Source organism: Balaenoptera borealis (assembly GCF_965194805.1).
Source record: "Balaenoptera borealis genome assembly, chromosome: 5".
NCBI classification, from domain to species: domain Eukaryota; kingdom Metazoa; phylum Chordata; class Mammalia; order Artiodactyla; family Balaenopteridae; genus Balaenoptera; species Balaenoptera borealis.
Window position 1 is genome coordinate 9509174 of NC_138862.1, and position 18778 is coordinate 9527951.

Below are 18778 nucleotides of genomic sequence, written 5' to 3' on the forward strand. Positions count from 1 at the left end.
GAGCTGGTTCAGCCTTTAAGAGTCTGCATAAATGGACATTTATAAAGAACTATTTATTCATCTATTGACTTCTTTTATTATTTGTCATCCATCCCACTTTTCCTCCCCTGGGATCACAGAAGGAAACACAAACGGCTTCACAGAATTAGTAGCCATTTCCCAGTGAGGACTTGATAGGGGTATTTTGATTCTTTTTTTTTCTTCTTCTTCTTTTTATTTTTTGCATAGGGGTATTTTTGACAGTGTAAGTGTCCTTTCCGTGAAATTGGGACAGGAACATAATTGGGCCCATGGGTGGAGCTGTGAGTGAGCTCACCACTGCACAACTTTTTTCTCAGAAACAAACTGTCCGTGAGGCCCCTCAGCGTCCGAGGGCAAAAGGGCCAAGTACACTGGGGTCTCTGCTCCTTCTTCTGGGCTTTTGGTGGCTCTGGGTCCCGCCATGTCAGTTCTCACCCACCCTGGGCAGCAGGCATTCAGGAGGATCTTGTCCCCTCCTCTCTGCTCACTCAGTTTCCTGGCTTGGATTCTGGACAGGACTGTGACGCCGATTTTCGTCACCCCATATGCGGTCTCCGGCCAGCCCTCCTTCCTGTGGACCCCCTTCTTTGTGTCTTCCACAAACTTGTTCATGAGCCCCACCAGCTCCTCCTCCGTGATGGTCTCACTTCGAAACTTCTGCTGCAGTTCGGGGCTGCATTTTTTAAGAGAGCTGACACTCACAAAGCTAGACACGTTCACCACTCTGCCTAAAATACAACACAAGTCATGACATAGAAAGGTTGAGCACGAGAACAGTGAATGCCAAATTTGGGACAGGATTTATGTCCTCATGTCCTCTTGTAAGAGGACATTAGGGAAGGAGGAGAACGTATTTTGGGAGGGGGTTACTCATTGGGTTTTATCTGTTTTATTATTATAAGTAACAATCTGTTATTTCTAAAGTTTTGAAAAATTACATCTAATTATTTTGAAAATTACAGGAATGAATTATTTCACTTAAACTCAAGAAATAAGTAATGACAATGGGAAGAATTCTGTTAATCTACTACCCAGAACAACTTGTGAAAATTATTTTCAAAACTGAACTATTTAAAGTCTCTGGTAATGGTCCTGAGGGCATACAGCAAATGAAGAAACTTTTATTCCCGAATATCTCCAACAACTCAGGTAAGAACAGAGTCTGTTCTGTGGTATTTCAACCATGACCTGCTCCTTCCTTTCCCCCTTTCTGGCCATAACAATGGAAACTTCACTCTAGGATGGTGCATCTGAGAACACAAGACTATTGTATCTTCCCAAGATGGGTAGGACATCAGCATTTCTCATCCTGCTTCTCAGCTACCTGTTGCAGAGGTTCAGTTCCTGGCAAGTGCATTTAGGAGGTGAGGACTTCCTTCTTTGACCCAGCCCTCACTTGTGGGACAAAGGCTCTACCTTGGGCTGGACATCCTGAGAATACTGGGGCCTAGACTGCCCTTTCCCCAGCTTGTTTGTAAGGCAGAAGTATCACGCAAAGAGAGGCAAGCTGAGAAGACCAGAGACCACTGCTGCTCTTCCCTCCCAGCTCCTAAAGCAGGAGTGTCACAAAGAGAAGTGTCATCATCCCTGCCTCTATCTTCAGACCTGTGGCTTAGAGATTTTGCACAAGAGGGGGAAAGAGTCAGGACATAAAAACTGAGAGGTCTCACGCTCTCCCAAAAGGATGTGATTTCATTCGAAACAGAGTGTGGGGAAGTTCGACCCTAAGGGCACTCTCAAAAACAATGGAAGTCGTGCTGAAAAGCAATTAGGAGATTGGTAGCTTTGTTAGAAATATAAACTAAATCATGTAAGTCAGCAAGTTTGCCAGAGAAAACTAGAGAAAGCTAAGGATAAGAGCCCTTCTTGGTTCAGAACAGACCACCAAAACTACCCTTTCAAAAGAGCCTGAATTTAATTGGATGGAGATCCATCTGTGAAGCAATTTATGCTGTGCCTTGTTAAAAACAGTGGAGTAATCAGCCAGCCAGTAGTGGAGCTTAACAGCTGGGTGCGGTCCAGGAAAAAGACAGCAAAAGAGTGTTCTGCTAAACCCACAGTCATCCCAGCGTGACTGTGCGTCTCAGCTAGGCTGTACTTTCTGAGATGAAACATCACAAACTTCACACTGCAAGGGGAGGAGGGCGGAGACTCAACTTCAAAAAATAATCTAGCCAGTCACTGAACAAATAAGCAAATAACAACCACAAGCCCGTGGGAGGTAGGGTCTAATAGCAAGAGTAGCTATAAAATTCTGCAATGTCCCATTTCCAACCAAAAATTATCAGGCATGGACAAAAATGTTAAACCCTTTTTTTCTATGGGGAAAAATGTGGCAACAGAAATGGCATGTCATGTTGCCATAGTCAGTTAGCTTTGATGTTTATCCCACTAAAGGTTTGGAAGTTCAGAAAATATCAATAAACAAATTAGTAGATGGCATTAGGACTCCCATTCAATGATTCTCTGAAATATATAAACTGATTTAGAGAAATTGCCATATTAATCTTCCAGGCATTCTTCAAAGATGAACACATTTTTGAAACGGGTCAATTATTCCATGTCCTCCTTCTAATCTAGAACATGTAAAGAGTAAGAAGCAACTAGTAAATTAATAGAAATGACATTGTCCTTAAGATAGAATAGAACCAATTTGTCAAAATGTTGCAGTAAGCACCATTCAGAGATGCTATATTTAGGATAATTTATTTCACTCTCAAAAACATGACCAAGCCTCTCTCACAACAAAAATAACGCATATTTCAGGAATTAAAAATGCAAAATATAGAAAGGCGTAAAGAAAGAAAAAAAACCTGCAGGAGCGGAAGTCAGAATGGTTAACTGGTAAACGGGAAAGGCAGCTATATTACTATCAATAAAAGGCCCTTGACATTATTTTTTTCATGGGTCTTCAACCTGGACAGTAGACAGAGAAATACTATCAACTTCTTCTAGGTTGGTTATAATCAGTAATCAAATGACAACCTTTTTTATTCTGTGTTAACTAGTCTACCCCAGGAAGTCTAGAATCAGCAGTGAAAATACTAACCCGTATTAGGGAAGCTTGACCAGGAGATCCAAAGTTCTCTCGAGGTAATAAACTCCTGGATGTGGCTGCTTCATCTTCCCAGTGTGTCCCATGCCAGCCCCTCCCACTGACTAGATCCCCAGGGATCAGAGCCAGCCATCTGGAGCCCTCTCCTCCTGACTAGGTGAGACTGTAGACTCAGAAGAGAATCACATGCTCGATTAAGTCATGATAACGTGAACTGCTGCAGCTTTTCCCCAACAAAACAAGAATTCTCCTATTTCAAAAGGCAACTAAACCTTGCTGCACTCATACTGAGAATATAGCATGTATTTAAAATTCCATTTACTCTAGCTTTCGTGAGGCAAGACAAACTGTTAACCAGAGGCTGCCTTAGCACATCCGGAGGGTACTCATTCCTCCTTCTGGACAAAGCCCAGACACAGCAAGAAACAGCCCAGTTAAGTAAGAAAAGTGGTGGGCCAGAAGTCATCAGCACGAGGTCCAAGAGGAATACAGCATGTGCAGCTGACACAGGGAACTCCACTGCAGCCCTCAAGTGTTGGGACGAGTGGAGGAATTAGGTGACACTCTAAAGAGCTGACTTTTTAGGTCCTAGTGAACCAATTCTTAGAAGTAGTAGAACTTTCCAGGAGGACAGGATGGGGAAACAGGGCAGAAGCTGAGTGTAAATTGTAAATGCATGTACTAAATCTCCAGCCACGCCTCTTAATCTTTCTAAAAGTATCTGCTTGCCTTATTTGGTATGTTTAATGGGTGGTGGTTCCCCTCCTGGCCCATTACTTTGGGGTAAGTATTATAGTAGTTTAACCCAAAGGAACAGGAGAGTTTGTTTTGTTTGAAACATTGAGCAGATTGAAGGGCAGTTACAACGGACCTGGAGTTCGGCAGGTCGGAGTACGGAGATCCCTACAAGTCATGCTAAGGGCCTGGACTTCACTCCTGACGGATTTTTGGGAGGGGGAGTGAGCACGCAGAGTATAAAGAATACCCAGAAAGCAAAGGACTCAAGAAGCGGGGGGAGTCCCTTAGGAGAGTTTACAGTTGTCTAGAAATGACAGCTGGGGGCCTGTTTGTAGAGCTGGGATGGGGGTGAAGGCCTGGGAAGAAAATCAGGAGGACAACTCTTAGGACCTGGTAAATGGCAATAAGCGGGCAGGTGTGGTGACCTCCAGGATCCTGGTGGGTGGATGATGGGATCAGTGACCAAGATGATTTGGGGAAAGGACGAGTCTTTGGAAATATTTGTTTTAGGTGGGGGGATTCAGGGGAGGAAGGATGGGAATCAGGTTAAGATGGAGAGGCAAGAAGACAAAATGTGTGCCTGGAGCTCTGGGAAGGTTCTAGACAGGTGACATTTTAGTAGGGCCTAATGAACTGGTGGGAGTAGAGACCCCACTAGCCTGAGTAAGATCACTCTGAGAGGGGGACAGAGGAGAGAAGGTCTGGGATGGACTCCTAAGGGAACGCCGCTGTGAGGGGCACGGAGCAAGTCAAGAGCCTCTCAGAGGAGACCTTTGAGCTCAGAATGGAAAGAGAAGAAAGAGCCAGATGTGCAAACAGCAGCTGGACAGAGAGCACCAACGACCTGGGCAGTGTGTAGAGGGACCTGAGGCCTCAGGGCACCTGGCCGGATGGCGACACAGATGGAGGCCAGTGGAGCTGAGCAGGAGAGGTAGGGGGGCCTGTAGATGAGACCAGAGGCAGGCAGGGCCCAGATCTTGCCAGAAACACTGCAGTTTGGGCTCCTCATCAGACTCACCTTGGGGTTTTATTAGAGGCAGGAGCTCTGTGCACACAGCTTGGGTACCAAAGAAGTTTGTTTTCATAGTCACTTCTGCTTGAATATGAAACGGTGTGGAATCAACAGCTTTTAGGAGAAAAGAAAAGTTGAGTGAATAAATAGTAGCCATCAAGTAACATTCTATAGGAAGATATAAAGAAAATAGTGCACGTGAAATCTGTTGAATTTTGTGTAAAAGTGGTGTCTAGTTAGTAGTATTGTGCCAGTGTGAATTTCGGGGTTTGATAATGCCCTGTGGTTTTGTAAGACGGCACCACTACGGGGGGGGGGCGCTCAAAGGGTGCACACACACGGGATCTCTGTGCATCAGTTTTTGCAATTTTCTTGTTTATTTCAAAATGCATTAAAAATTAAACCAACTGCCCCAAAGTCCAATCAGAAAGAGGCTGTGGGGCAATCTAGAAAAGGTCCCCAGGATTCCGAGCCAAAGAAGCAAAGTTCCCTCTGGCTAGAAAGCATCCAATTCCCTGCAGACTCCGCTCTAGCTGCACCCCTCCCCCCTTCCCTTCTCGTTCCCTAGGGAGTCATTCTGAACCCCCACAGGCGGGAGAAGCCCCACCGCAGCGATTCCCCGACAGATACGGCCCATCCCGGATGCAGATGCTCGGCGGTGAACGCCTCGCCTGGGAGCACCCAGCCCCTTACTCTTGAAGGCGATGCCCGCGTTGTTGACCAGCACGTCGAGGCCCCCGTACTCCTTGCGCAGGAAGTCGCGCAGGGCGCGGATGCTCTGCAGGTCGTCGATGTCCAGCTGGTGGAAGCGTGGGCTCAGGCCCTCGGCCTGCAGCTGCTGCACGGCCGCCTGACCCCGTGCTGTGTCCCGCGCCGTGAGCACCACGTCCCCCGTGAACTGCCGGCAGAGGTCACGCACGATGGCGAAGCCGATGCCCTTGTTGGCCCCGGTGACCAGCGCCACGCGGGCGCAGGACGACATGGCCGGGTGCTGGACGTGCGGTGCCCTTGGGTGGAGAGCCAAGCCTGTTGTGCTTTCCCAACGGCGCGGCGCGTCAGAGTGCGCGGAATCTAGAGCTTGCCGAGCGCGCACCTGCAGGTCCCACGCCCGGAGCGGCCAGGCTGAGCGCGCAAGCGCAGGCGCAGGCTCCGCCCCTTCAGGGCTGGGCTCGCCGGCGCCCTCCCCGCGGTGCAGGGAACGTAGAGAAGGGCCATCAGTCAAGTTTGCAGGACAGTCCTGCTGAAAAGTCGCTGCTGGCGACTTCCTGCCTGGTATCAGAGAATCGTTCTGATTGGCTGTGTTGACTATGTTAAAACTGAACCCTATCCTCTGTTCTCCTCCTATTCACCCAGATGTTCAACTCTTCGCAGTTGCGCTTGAAGAAATGGGTCATTTGTACAGACTTTGTTTTTCGTGGTGTTTGAAAAATATCGCTCGAACTGAAGTTTTTGTAACCTAGAGTTGTGGAATAAGTTGGGAGAACATGGTAGGGATCAAGTGTGTTGCTTTCTCCCGTAAGTATGTGAAAACCAAGCTACTGCCCTATCCTTGGATGATTCTCACGTGTTAGTGGGGAGTGTTTACTGAATCATCATAGGGTTGCCTCACTAGATACTTCCAGGGTTGTCAGGTTACCTGTATGCAGGTCCTGAACTGTACAGGTGCAAAGGGGCTTTGCAGCCCTTTCTCACTCACACTCAAAATAACTCATCAGGATGCATCTTCTTATCTCCATTTTCAAGCGAGGAAATGGATCCTCAGAAAGTTCATAAATTAGCTCGGTGGGAAATTAATTTTCTTCCTTACTATTTACCACTTAAAACAGAGGAATTAGGGGGTCTATAAGACCATTTTCATTTCTGTGCTGTCTCTTGTCGACTGAAAGAAAATGCACAACCTAGGGGACTTAAGCCTGGGATACAGTCTCTCAGCTGAGGGACTGTTCTGAAGAGGTAAGGGAGGAGCCAGGATATGTAGGAGTTTTTGCAAAAACAAAACAAAACAAAACAAAACATAAAAACAACCCAGGTAGTCGGAACATCAATTACTGCTAATTAAAGAAAACCAGACATCTCAAGTTAATGAATTTAGCACTTTTCAATGTATGGGAAGATGCAAGAGTCTGGGCTTATTGAAATTATTCCTTTGATGTGCACCTGAAACATCTAGAGCCAGTATCCTGTTTTTCTCCATCCTGAATTCCCTTCAGTGTGCACCGGTGCAGTCGGCCCCCCATGGCTGATGGCTTGATCCTTTGTTTACTGAAATGGCAGGCAACATTCTTTGTCCACACTCTTATGGTATCCACAAGCTACTAGTGGCTATTTAAATGTAATTTTAATCAAAATAATACAATTAAAATTAGTTCGTTAGTTGCTTTAGCTGCACTTCAAGTGCTGAATAGTCACGTGCTAGTGACTGCTGTTTTCCACAGTGGCTGCACCAACTTACCTTCCCTAAAGTGGTAAGGACAGATTTTAATCAGTATTATAATATTGTAGTAGGGAAGAGTGTCCAGTATGAACTGAACTCAACTTGGATTTGTACAGAGGTGACTGGACGTTTTAACGAGAAGTTGAGGGAGTCGGCAGGGGGAATGGAGGGGCTTGGGTAGAGTCAGGGGAAAATTATAAAGGCCTGGTGAGTGTAAATGCCCATCAGGGCTATAAAGAGACTGGGAGACAGAGGTCCTATCCTATCTGATAATTACATTTCGAAGGAATGGCTTTCAGGTCCTTGAGAAAGACTCAGGTCCTGAGTTGTAGGAGATATATACATATTGCAAATGGACAGAGGAAGAATTCACAAATTTTAAGTTCTTTTTTAGTAAATGCTCTAAGAAAGGGTAGTAAAGGACCTCTTGACAGGTGTTGGGTAGAACAAATAGTAAATTCTTCTGGCAGCCTGGAGCTCATTAAGGGGGAACAAAGGTCATCCTAGTGACACAGCCTTGAGCTATTAGAAACTGTGTTAGTGTTTAAGTCTTTTAACGTGGGGGTTGGTGGGGGAATGGATGAAATCATTAGTCAGTAGGTTTTATAAGCCCAGGCTGAGGCCTAACTGAAAAGAGGGCTTGGAAGAGACTGGCTAGAGCTTGGTCAAGAAGAGAAACTTTGTCAATTCCCCTCTAGAAAATGGGAGTATACATGATTTTTTTCCCCCATAAAAGGAAAATACCTGTTTTATCTACCCCTTTTCTTCTGTCTTGAATGCATTTGTAATGAGAATGTGATGCCTGGAGCTGCAGCAACTATCCTGAGATCATAAGGAAACAAACTAAGAAGTTAGCCAACTCCCTAAGGATGGTACTGTGGAAAATTAGGAAGAGCTTTGATTTTTAATGACATCACTGACTCATGGGTCCAAATCTGGAACCATCTATTTCCAGCCCCCCTTTGCTTTTCAGTAAACTTTAAATTTTAGAATGGATTTACTGAAAAGTTGCAAATGCAGTACAGAAAATTCCCATATACTCCACGTCAAATTTCCCCTATTATTAACATCTGACTATTGAAACTGAGTGGGACACTGTGAGGCACTCTCACGTACAAAAGCTCCTCCATGTCCCCTGTTTCTTGTTTGTAGTAAAAGGCTTTAGTCTCCTAGGTCTTCCCTGGGTTCCAAAGAGCAGGCACATGCAGTTACTAATTAGGGAAGTGAGGGAATGCAGAAACAAAGGAAAAGCAGTTAAATAAGAAAAGTAACGACAATAGTTCAGTGATAAAACAGAGTCCTAGTTCTCCCCAAGGTATGTATGTAACAACTTGATGGATATCTTTGAACTGTTCTTTGGGAACTAAGACCCCATCCCCACCCCCAGAGGCGGAGGATGGTGACTACGTGCTGAGCACAAGCACCAGACCCCAGACTGGTTGGAACCACAAAGTTGATGATTGAGATTCCTGAAACACCACCCTGTGACCTCACCACCAAACAACTGGAAGAAAGTCATGAACTCTGCAGCCCTCACCATCAAATGTTACCTTTAAAAACGCTCCCCTGAAAACCACTGAGGAGTTCAGGTCTTCTGAGCATGAGCTGCCTGTACTCCTTGCTGGACCCTGCAATAAATGCTGTACTTTCCTTCACAACTTGTCAGAAATTGGTTTTGCTGTGGGCGAGTGGACCCAAGTTCAGTTTGGTAACACTATGACGGTACATTTGTTATAACTAAGAAATAACACTGGAACAGTATTAACTAAGCTCTGTGCTTTATGTAGCTTTCACTAGTTTTTCCCTCTAATATCCCTTTTCTAGTCCAAGGTTCTCTCCAGAATACCACATTACATTTAACTGTCATGTGTCCTTAGTTTCCTCTGGTTTATGACAGATTCTCAGAATTTACTTGCTTTTCACAAACTTTGACAGCTTTTAGGAGTACAGTCGTCCCTTGTTATCCAGGACACTCCCTTGGATACAAACAACCTGGGATGCTCAAGTTCCTCATATAAAATGGTCTAGTATTTGCATATAACCTAGGTACATTCTCCCATATACTTTAAATTATCCCTAGATTACTTATAATGCCTAATACAATGTAAATGCTATGTAAGTAGTTGCAGGTGTGTGGCAAGTTCAAGTTTTGCTTTTTGGAACTTTCTGAATTTTTTTTTCCTAGTATTTTTGGACTTGCAGTTGGTTGAGTCCACAGAAGTGGATACAGAGGGCCGGTTGTACTGGTCAGGTGTTTGTGGGTTTGTCTCATGTTATTCTCAAGGAAGAACTGTTACTGAGTTCAAGCTTGTACCGCTTGGTGCATGACAGGTCAATGAATTGAGACACGAGGTGTTGAGGCAAGGAATAGTGACTATTTGGAAAGCCAGCAGACGGAGAAGCTGGCGGACTAGTGTCCTAAGGAACCATCTTACCTAAGTTAGAATTCAGGCTTCTTTTATACCAAAAGGGGAGGGGTTGTGGCTGGTTGTTGCAGATCCCTTGGTACTGGCCAGACTCAGAGGGGTGTGATAATCCTTTGTTCTTGCAGCTGTTCACAGTAGGTCTGGTCATGATGTTCTCGTAAACCTTCAACAAGTTCTGCAACTTTTTAATCTCTATACAAATGAAAAGTGTTATGCCTTTAAAATGCAAGCCTGGGAGGCAGAGCCTCGTGGAAGGACTATTATGTGTATTTCAGGCTGTGGACAACGTTTTTTCTCCGTTTCGTAACACAAAGGTGCAGAGCCAGCATGACTAAGCACAGGCAACAACACAACCGTTAGAGTTAAAGGAATAGATCCAATATAGAGCCAGGTTGTTCTCTGTTACAGAACTAGCGTTATGGGTTTTGGAGAGTAACATCTCCAAATGTCAGGTGAAGTACCCTTCCTATAGCTGGGAACTCCGCAATCAACATAATGCTAACCTTTATCACTTGGCCAAGGCAGTGTCTGACAAGTTTCTCCACTGTAAAGTTACTTTTCCCTCCTTTCCATGCTGGGCTGTCTTGGAAGCAAGAGATAATCAAGGTGGGGTGGGTGGGGCAGAGATTGAGCCCCATCTCCTGTAGGGAGGCATATTTACACAAACGACTGGAACTTTCCAGTTAGGCTGATCCTGGGACACGTACACCAACAGAGACAGCAGGGTGAAGTGGGGCTGGGCTGCCTGCAACGGGTTAAGGCCGGACTGTGGCCCGAGGCAGGGCGGGGTCAAGGCAACTTCGGCCAGGAAGTGGGGGAAGGTCCGGGATTGAGAGGCCCCGGGGCGAGGCGGAAGCTGGCGGGCCAAGGCGCGGGGTGGGAGGGTCTGCTCTGGGATGCGCGCACTTGGCGGTTCCTCCCCTGGTAGTACGGAAGGACTCCGTAGGTCGGCTTTTCAGAGCGCAGTTCCCGGTCCACGGACCACAGGCTTTTCTTCCCCCCGGCACCCGGGTCCAGCTTTGGGGCGCTCTGACCCCAGCCGGTTTTGGCGGTGGCGCTTCCGGAACACAATGCGCATGCGCACGCCGAGAGGCGGAGGCCCCCGGCGGAAAGAGCGCTCCGCCTGGCGACTGAGGGCGTGGGTCAGTGGGGACTCGAGGCGGGCCTGGCGGCGCTCTATCCCTCCCCCTGCTGCTGCGGCTCGCTTCTTTAACTCGCGAGCATCTGGCGCGCTGTTCTGGGTTTCCACGTGGGCCCGCCCACCGCCATCTTGAAGCTGTGCCACGGTGAGCGGGTCGACTTCCGGGGCTGGGCCTGCCGTTGCCCAGGTAACGGGAACCTGCTCCTGCCAGAGCTTTCCATATATTTTAATTTTGGGGGGGTCAAAAAGAGAGCTGAGTTCGGATGGCCTACCCCCGCCAGGCCTGGCATGATGCTGCTCATTACAGTACCCACCTACCCCCACCCCCCGTTATCTGGGAATCGTTCATTTAGCGAATGTCGACCCGAGAAGCCGCTGTGCAGGCGCGAAGGACCCTAAGGTGGGGAGTTTGTGACTGGCCGGGGTCTGAGCTCGCCCCCTGCCCAGCCAACCCGGCGGCCGGAAAACGGCGGGGGCGGGGGAGGGGCGGGGTGTGTCGCAGCTGTGGGGCGGCTTCACGTCTAGGGGCTGAGGACTGGGGGCGAGGACAGTGCGGCCAGCCGTGCTGTCGCCCTGGCGCCACGTGCACAGCTCGCTCGCCGGACCCCGGGAACCGCGCGCGGCCGGGCCGGGCCTCAGTGTGGACGCGTCTCGGCCCGTGCGCGGGCGGGGCTCTGGGGACCCGGAGGAGACGAGCCGCCGGTGGCCCTGGGACCGGACTTGCCAACTTCGGGTCGACCAAATAGTGAACCTTCCAGTGCTGGGGTGGGATAGTAATAGGGCTTGGAGTTCGTGTCTTGTTATTAATTTCAGTTCTGTGGCTTTTAGTGGTTTTTAAAAAACAGTGGTATGGTTAAAATGCACATATATATGCACGTAAGTAATATTCGTATTATGTCACTTATGTACTCATATAAGGCACAGACTAGGAGGATACAGAAGTAATAGTAAAAGTCCCCTCCCCGTGCATATTTTTTAATACCCTTCCTTAAAGCCTCTTGTTTTATAAACATAAAATGTGCACAGTATCAAACTCATAAGGGATCATTGAATTTGTTTTGCATCTTTATTTTTTCATGTAATATATCTTGGACATTTTTACATCTTAGCGCATACTTACTATTAATGGCTTCATATAGTAGGCCACTCCATTATCTGATCATGCTGGTGTGTTTAGTAGATTTCATTTTTATATTTCCGAGGAAGTAACATATAGAAACTGTAGTTATTTTAGATTTTCTTATCATCTCTTTGTTTTGTCTGCTCTCTTGGCTCTCATTTTCTCCCTAATCTGTGGCAAACACCCGCTTAGTTTATATTTATTTCAGGATGCTGGTTTTAAGGACAAATCATTACTTACTTCACACTGAAAGAGGATTTGGTTTTTTTCTCTAAGACTTCCTAGCAGATGGGGGCTTCAGGACTACTGTTTATTCAAAGTACAGATAGGTTGGTGCTTAGTAAATGTTGATTATCGTTGATGTAAACGTCACCAAAGCACACAATTATGAAATCAGTTATGAGGATTTCTATGATTAATCAACATTTAGTAGGACCTCAAGATAAAACTGTTTTAGAGGGACCAATATAATGGGCATTCCATTACTGCACATGATATAGCTCAGTATAAACAATTTGTATACAAAAACACTTTAAAGAAATGGTTTACTAAATAGTTACATTTGTATATTTAAATCCTTATAGGTACAAACAACAGTGATTATCATACAGCTGGAAAGAAAGGCAAAGAAAATGCTTTTTATTTTAGATTGGGCAATTAAGCAGAAACTGCAGTTTTAGTATGAAGAACGGAGGTGGAAGAACAAGCCGAATCAGAAGACGAAAACTCTTCACAAGTTCTGAATCAAGAGGAGGTACAGTTTTGATTCTTTTGGTGCCAGTGGTGAAAAAAAGGAATCCTTTGTTGATTGGTATTAACACATAGCTTTTCTCAGAGGCACATGAGCAATGTTAAATTTATTTATTTTTTATTTATTTATTTTTGGCTGCATTGGGTCTTCGTTGCTGCGCGTGGGCTAGTTGTGGCGAGCAGGGACCACTCTTAGTTGCGGTGCAGGGGCTTCTCACTGCAGTGGTTTCTCTTGTTGCTGAGCACGGGCTGTAGGCGCGCGGGCTTCAGTAGTTGTAGCACATGGGCTCAGTAGTTGTGGCTTGCGGGCTCCAGAGTGCAGGCTCAGTAGTTGTGGCGCATGGGCTTAGTTGCTCCGCGGCATGTGGGATCTTCCCAGACTAGGGCTCGAACCTGTGTCCCCTGCATTGGCAGGCGGATTCTTAACCACTGCGCCACCAGGGAAGCCCATGAGCAATGTTCATAGAGAATATTTCTTAAAGAATATTCTTTTAAATAGTGCCATTATATTCTTTTAAACGCTTGTAGAAATACAGATATATTGCTTCAACTATGTCTTCTTTGGGGATGACTCCCAGGTTTCTGTTTCTGGTCCTGACCTCTCTCCTGACCTCTAGCTACCTGTAGGATATCAATGTTTGGATGTAAGTTTATCATTTCAAGTTCAGTGTAACCTAACCCAGTCTGAACGAGATACCGTATGTGAAAGTGCTTGGCCCACTGGAGAGTACTACATAAATGCAGTTGTTATTTTTCATAAAAATTAATAGCACTCCTCCTAGCTGACCCCCAGCATGTCAGCACCATGGAGGTAATCTTTGACTGTGTATCCTTCTTTGCTCTCTGGAGCCCATGTCCTGCTAACTCTCACCTGGCCTTTCTTAGGTTAACTTCCCCTCTCTGTTCTACCCAGAGGTGACTTTAGCCAGCTCTTGGCTGGTTCGCCACATTCTTGTTTTCTTCCTTGCTGCTTGTTCCATTTGTCACTGTCAGTCTAACTTTCTGAGGGATGTAGCCTTTTTGGTTTAGGAGCCTCCAGGATCCTCATTCTCTCTCTCTCTCTGTTTTTTTTTTGGCCGTGCCACATGGCATGCAGGATCTTCCCCAACCAGGGATTGAACCCGTGCCCCCTGCATTGGGAGCACAGAGTCTTAACTACTGGACCGTCAGGGAAGTCCCCCTCATTCTCTTTTGTGTGCTCTCTGAACTCCTGCCTGACAGCAACTCCCTTTCTAAGTGGCTCCCCCGCCCCACTCCCTGTGTTGGCAGTAGGTTCTCTGCTCACCATTTCCTGAGCACACCTCCCACATTTCCACCTCTGCCGTTCCTCAAAGTCCTTCTTCAGCCAAAACCTCTTTCTTCCCTTCTCCCTGCTTGTTCAGTTTCTCTCTAACCTTCGAGGCTGAGTTGAGATCTTAAGTTTTTGATAATGCCATTTCCAATTCTCACTAATGTCACTGGGTTATCATGCTTATTGGGTATTATTCTTTAGGAGCTATGGTTTTCCAGTTGTTTTTCATGGAAGTCTTGTTTCCCAACTAAAATGTTAACTTTTTGAGGGTGAGGAACATGTTGAACGCTCTCCACAGTGGTTAATAGTGCTGGGAGTGTAGTAGTTGCTTATTAAATGTTCTTGCTGTAAACTCTGTTCTCTAGGTTGTGATAACGTATTTTAGGAGCCTTAGATTTTGGATCATGTATTTTTTTAGAAAACACTTTCATTGAAGTATAATTGATGTACAATGAATGTCACATATTTAAAGTGTATAATTTGATAGATTTTGACATATGTATACACACAGTAAGCCATTATCGAAATCAAGATATGGATATATTCATCACCCCAAGAAGTTTCCTTGTTCCCCTTTGTAATCCTTTCATCTTGCCCTGTTTGAACCCTCCCTCTCTCCATCTTCAGATAACCACTGATCTGCTTTCTTTCACTATTGACTTGTTTGTTTTATAGTTTTATTTAATCATATAGTATGCATTCTTTTTTATCTGCCTTCTTTTACTCAGCATAATTATTTTGAGATAATTCTCTGTTGTGTGTATCAATAGGTCATTCTTTTTTATTGCTGATAATATTCCATGATTTGTTTACTTCAATTGTTCCAGCAATATTTATTGAAAAAACTACCCTTTCTCCACGGAATTGCCTTTGCATTTTGTGAAAAACCAGTTATCCACATATGTGTGGGTCTGTTTTAGACTTTCTTTTCTGTTCCATCGATTTCTTTGTCTGTCTTGATGACAGTATCACACAGTCTTAGTTACTGTAGCTTTATAGTAATAAAAAGTTTCGAAATCAATATTTTGAAGTGGTTTTGGCTATTCTAGGTTCTTTGCATTTCCATATGAATTTTAGAATCATCTTGTCAATTTCTACAAAAAAGCCTGCTTACATTTTGATTTGGATTGTCTTGAATCTATAGATCAATTTGGGGAGAACTTGACTTCTTAACAATATTGAATCTTCCAACCCATAAGCAAGATGTATCTCTCCATTTGTTCAGATTATTGATTTGAGATCTTAAATTAAAAAAAAATTTTTAATTGTAGTAAAATTACATGTAACCTAAAATTTACCATTTTAATAATTTTTAAGTGTAGTTCAGTTGTGTTCAGTACATTCACATTGTTGTACAACCACTCTCCAGAATTCTCTTCATCTTGCAAAACTGGAACTCTATACCCATTAAATAATAACTCCTCATTCTTCTCTCCCCCTAGCCCCTGGCAGCTACCACTCTACTTTTTGTTTCCATGAACTTGGCTATTCTAGATACCTCATGTAAGTGGAATCATACAGTATTTGTCTTTTTGTGAGTGGCTTATTTCACTTTCAGTAATGCCCTGAGGATCATCTATAAAGCGTGTGTCAGCGGGATTGGTTCCTTCTGAGAGCTGTGAGAGGAGGATCTGTTCTAGGCCTCTCTTTTTGGCTTTGTCGATGGCTGTCTTCTCCCTGTGTTTCTTCTATCATCTTCCCTCTGTTCTTGTGTCCAAATTTTCCCTTATTATAAGGACACCAGTCATACTGGATCCAGGTCCACCCTGATGACCTCATTTTAACTTGGTTACCTCTGTAAAGACCCTATCTCTAAATAAGCTCGTATCCTGAGGTACTGAGGGTTAGGATTTCAACATAGGAATTTTGGGGTACACAATTCAACCCATAATAGATGCCTTTTATTTATTTTTCTTTGCTTTTTGCACTGGCTAGAACCAGTGTAGTGTTGAATAGTAGTGGGGAGAACAGACATCCTTCTTCTGTTCCTGATCTTAGGGGGAAAGCACGTAGTTTTTCATCTTTAAATATGTCAGCTGTAGGTTTTTTGTTAGATATTTTTTGTCGGGTTGAGGAGGTTCCCTTCTATCCTTGTTTGCTGGGAGTATTTATCAGGAATGAGTGCTAGATTTTATCAAATGCTTTTCCTGCATCTTTGAGATGATCTTGTGGTTTTTCTATTTTAGTTTACGTTATTTGTGCATGTTTTGAAATTTATTCCCTTTTATGATACGACTGTCTGAGACAGTTCATCAGAGATTTACTTTTTAAATGGTGATCTGATTATATAGTGATTTTAATCATCAGTTTTTCTTTCCTCTCTTGATTAGTGAATGAGAGCTACAAGCCTGAATTTATAGAGCTTAAGAAGTGGCTGAAAGATAGGAAGTTTGAAGATACAAACTTAATACCTGCTCGTTTTCCAGGTAAGGTCTGGCATTCAACTCTCACATGAGACACATGTGGGCCCAGGTGGTAGGAAAGCAGGGGTGATTCTTGCAAGTGGGCTGTATTCTTTCTGGGGGCATATCATCTCCTCAACCCTACAAAAAATATCTAACATCTTCTGTTGTGTGGCAGCCTTTCTGCCTTGTAGGTGTAATATTTACTTGACCTTATTCTAAAAATGAGTTTAAGTGGCTTGTGGAGAGAAATTCCAAAATGGTGAAATAAAATTAAAAGTTAGAAAACGGAAAGGAGAATAGAAAAATAAGACGAAGGCAGGGATAAGGATAACACATAAAAGCCATGATTATGAAATTTCGTACCCCTGTCAGAGGTGAGCTACAGATTTGACTCATCTTTCCAGCAGCCCAATGTATATGATCAGTTATCTGAATCTTAGTGTTCTGTAAACACAGCTAAATTGTTTACTCATCAGAAGTACAAGTATTTCTGGAACTTAGACCTGAGGGAAACATCTTCACTGGGCTTTTCTGGGAGGACGTTGTGTAATGTGGGGACTGGTGTTCCCATCAACCTGCTTCGGTGATTTCATGGGATTTTCAAGCCATGCGGGCTGATGGGATTATCCCTTAGCTCAGGAGCGTCACCGTAGTTTTCTAAGGGGAGGGGTTCCAAAGAACCAGCAGAGGTGCTTGGCCCCTGGGGGGTGGCTCCAGGAGAGGAGCCCTTAGGGAGGCCTCAGCGGTATTGCCCCCCGAGCGTTGGAGGAGGAGCCCCTGTGTGATGCTAGTGTCCACAGTCACCTGAACAGGGGTGGGTGAACATTCTCTTCTGGAAGGTGAGGAGCTTGCTGTGGAGGTTGGATTAACATTGTTTTCTGAAAATTGAGGAGCTTGTCATGGAGTTTGGGTTAGCATTCTCCTCCGGAACATTCTCTCACAGAAGTTGGGCAGCTTGTTATGGGCTTGTGCCTGCATACAAGGCGACCCAGCTCTGTCCACAAGTGGGCTTGAGGTAACCACAGAGAGGACCACCTGTCTCTGTGCTGCAGATCTGCTGTAGCACAGAGACAGTTATGTGCTGAGGGCCTTGAAGTTCTGTATCACAGGGCAGGTGCAGACATTTCACCTTGTAGAATATTTAAATCATATGCCTCTGAATGCTTTCCTTGGCGATTAAAATGATCATTCAAGTACCCATTAGGTAATTTAACTTTGAGCAAACTAACTTCCTTATATATCACCCAACATAAATGATTTACCACGTGTGCCCCTGGTCCAGTGAGGCGATGTGTGTAAAGTTGTTCCCTATGTGTCAGTTATACATGATGACTTTGGGCTAAAATACTTGATTTGAACCATCTTCTATTAGGATTGCTCCTTCTTTATGATGGTGAACCATATTTATCAGCCTCTAACAGAATGTTTAACTTTCTGTTTTTGTGTGTCAAGGAATGGTCAGTAAAAACCATACTCTTAGATTTTACTGGATAGAGTTCTTTATGAGATGATCAAGGGAAAGTAGTGTCAGGAGTGGACTTGCTGTGCCTAAGGCCTGCCTACTCCTCGGGTGTCACTTTGCCTTAAGAAGGGTAGGTTTAAAATTATCAAGCAGGAATTGGCATATGGTTTCAATCGAATTCCTGAAAATAAGTAATCTGTCTATGGTTTGGAGCAGTGAAGAGTTAGCAGTTTTAAAAGTAGGAGCAACTTCCTCTGGGCCCACCTCCAGATTCATGGTCTTGGAGGAGCTAAAGCAAAGTGGTTTGGCAGTGATCAGAACCCAGTGCTTACAGTTCTGGGGTCAGGGAACCTTCTGCCTTAGCTCGGGCTGCTGTAGCAAATTACCATGGGCTGGGTGGCTTAAAACAGTCATGTATTTCTCACAGTTCTGGAGGCTGGAAGTCTAAGATCTGGCGTGGGCAGATTCAGTGTCTAGTGAGGACCAATTCCTGCTTTGCAAATTGCCATCTTCTCATTGTGTCCTCACATGGTGGAGAGCTGGGAGCTGGAGCAGGCTCTCTTGTCTCATCTTATAAGGGCACGAATCCCATTCATGAGGGCTCCACCCTTATGACCTAGCCACTTACTAGAGGCCCTACCTCCTAAAGTCATCTCACTGGGGGCTGAGAAATCAACATATGAATTTGGGGGGGGACACAAGCATGCAGTCAGCAACACCTTCCCAAAGTGCTTTCTATATCTTCAGCTCTTAATCAGTGTATGATAGGAGAGCATGTTGATGGGAGTCTGTCAGAATGTACAGAATTCTGGGGAGTTAGTCTTGGTTTATGGAGGGGCAAGGCAAGGCTCCCAAGTTGCAAGCAGGATTCAGTCTTCAGACTCTGACCTGATTTATGCTTTGGGAGCTGACCCTAGTATTTC

General features: G+C 45.0%; 2 protein-coding genes and 1 long non-coding RNA gene across 51 annotated transcripts in view; 2 read left to right on the plus strand and 1 right to left on the minus strand.

The window, feature by feature from the left end:
* Positions 1-4826, plus strand: part of LOC309630193 — a 45672-nt gene extending 40846 nt beyond the window's left edge. The window contains exon 3 of the long non-coding RNA XR_014245518.1: positions 984-4826. This is a non-coding gene — a long non-coding RNA (uncharacterized lncRNA). The remainder of the gene's footprint in view (positions 1-983) is intronic.
* On the minus strand, positions 53-5944 carry LOC309630180 (carbonyl reductase [NADPH] 1). Its single transcript, XM_082395106.1, has 3 exons — positions 5520-5944; positions 4833-4940; positions 53-749 (listed from the first exon to the last, which is right to left on the minus strand). Exons 1-3 carry the CDS (start codon positions 5806-5808, stop codon positions 313-315), a joined length of 834 nt encoding a protein of 277 aa, XP_082251232.1. The 5' UTR covers positions 5809-5944; the 3' UTR covers positions 53-312.
* A 4806-nt stretch (positions 5945-10750) lies between these two features.
* The window catches only part of SETD4 (SET domain containing 4), a 472148-nt gene continuing 464120 nt past the window's right edge, over positions 10751-18778 (plus strand). For 43 of the 49 annotated variants that reach the window (XR_014245491.1, XR_014245492.1, XR_014245493.1 and 40 more), the window contains exons 1-2: positions 12596-12701; positions 16319-16414. Coding sequence is in view for 2 of the 49 variants with exons in the window: in XM_082395079.1 (XP_082251205.1) it covers positions 12629-12701; positions 16319-16414 (169 nt within the window). In the remaining 47 variants the exon portion in view is untranslated. The other 6 variants (XM_082395080.1, XR_014245464.1, XR_014245465.1 and 3 more) reach the window with 6 other exon arrangements.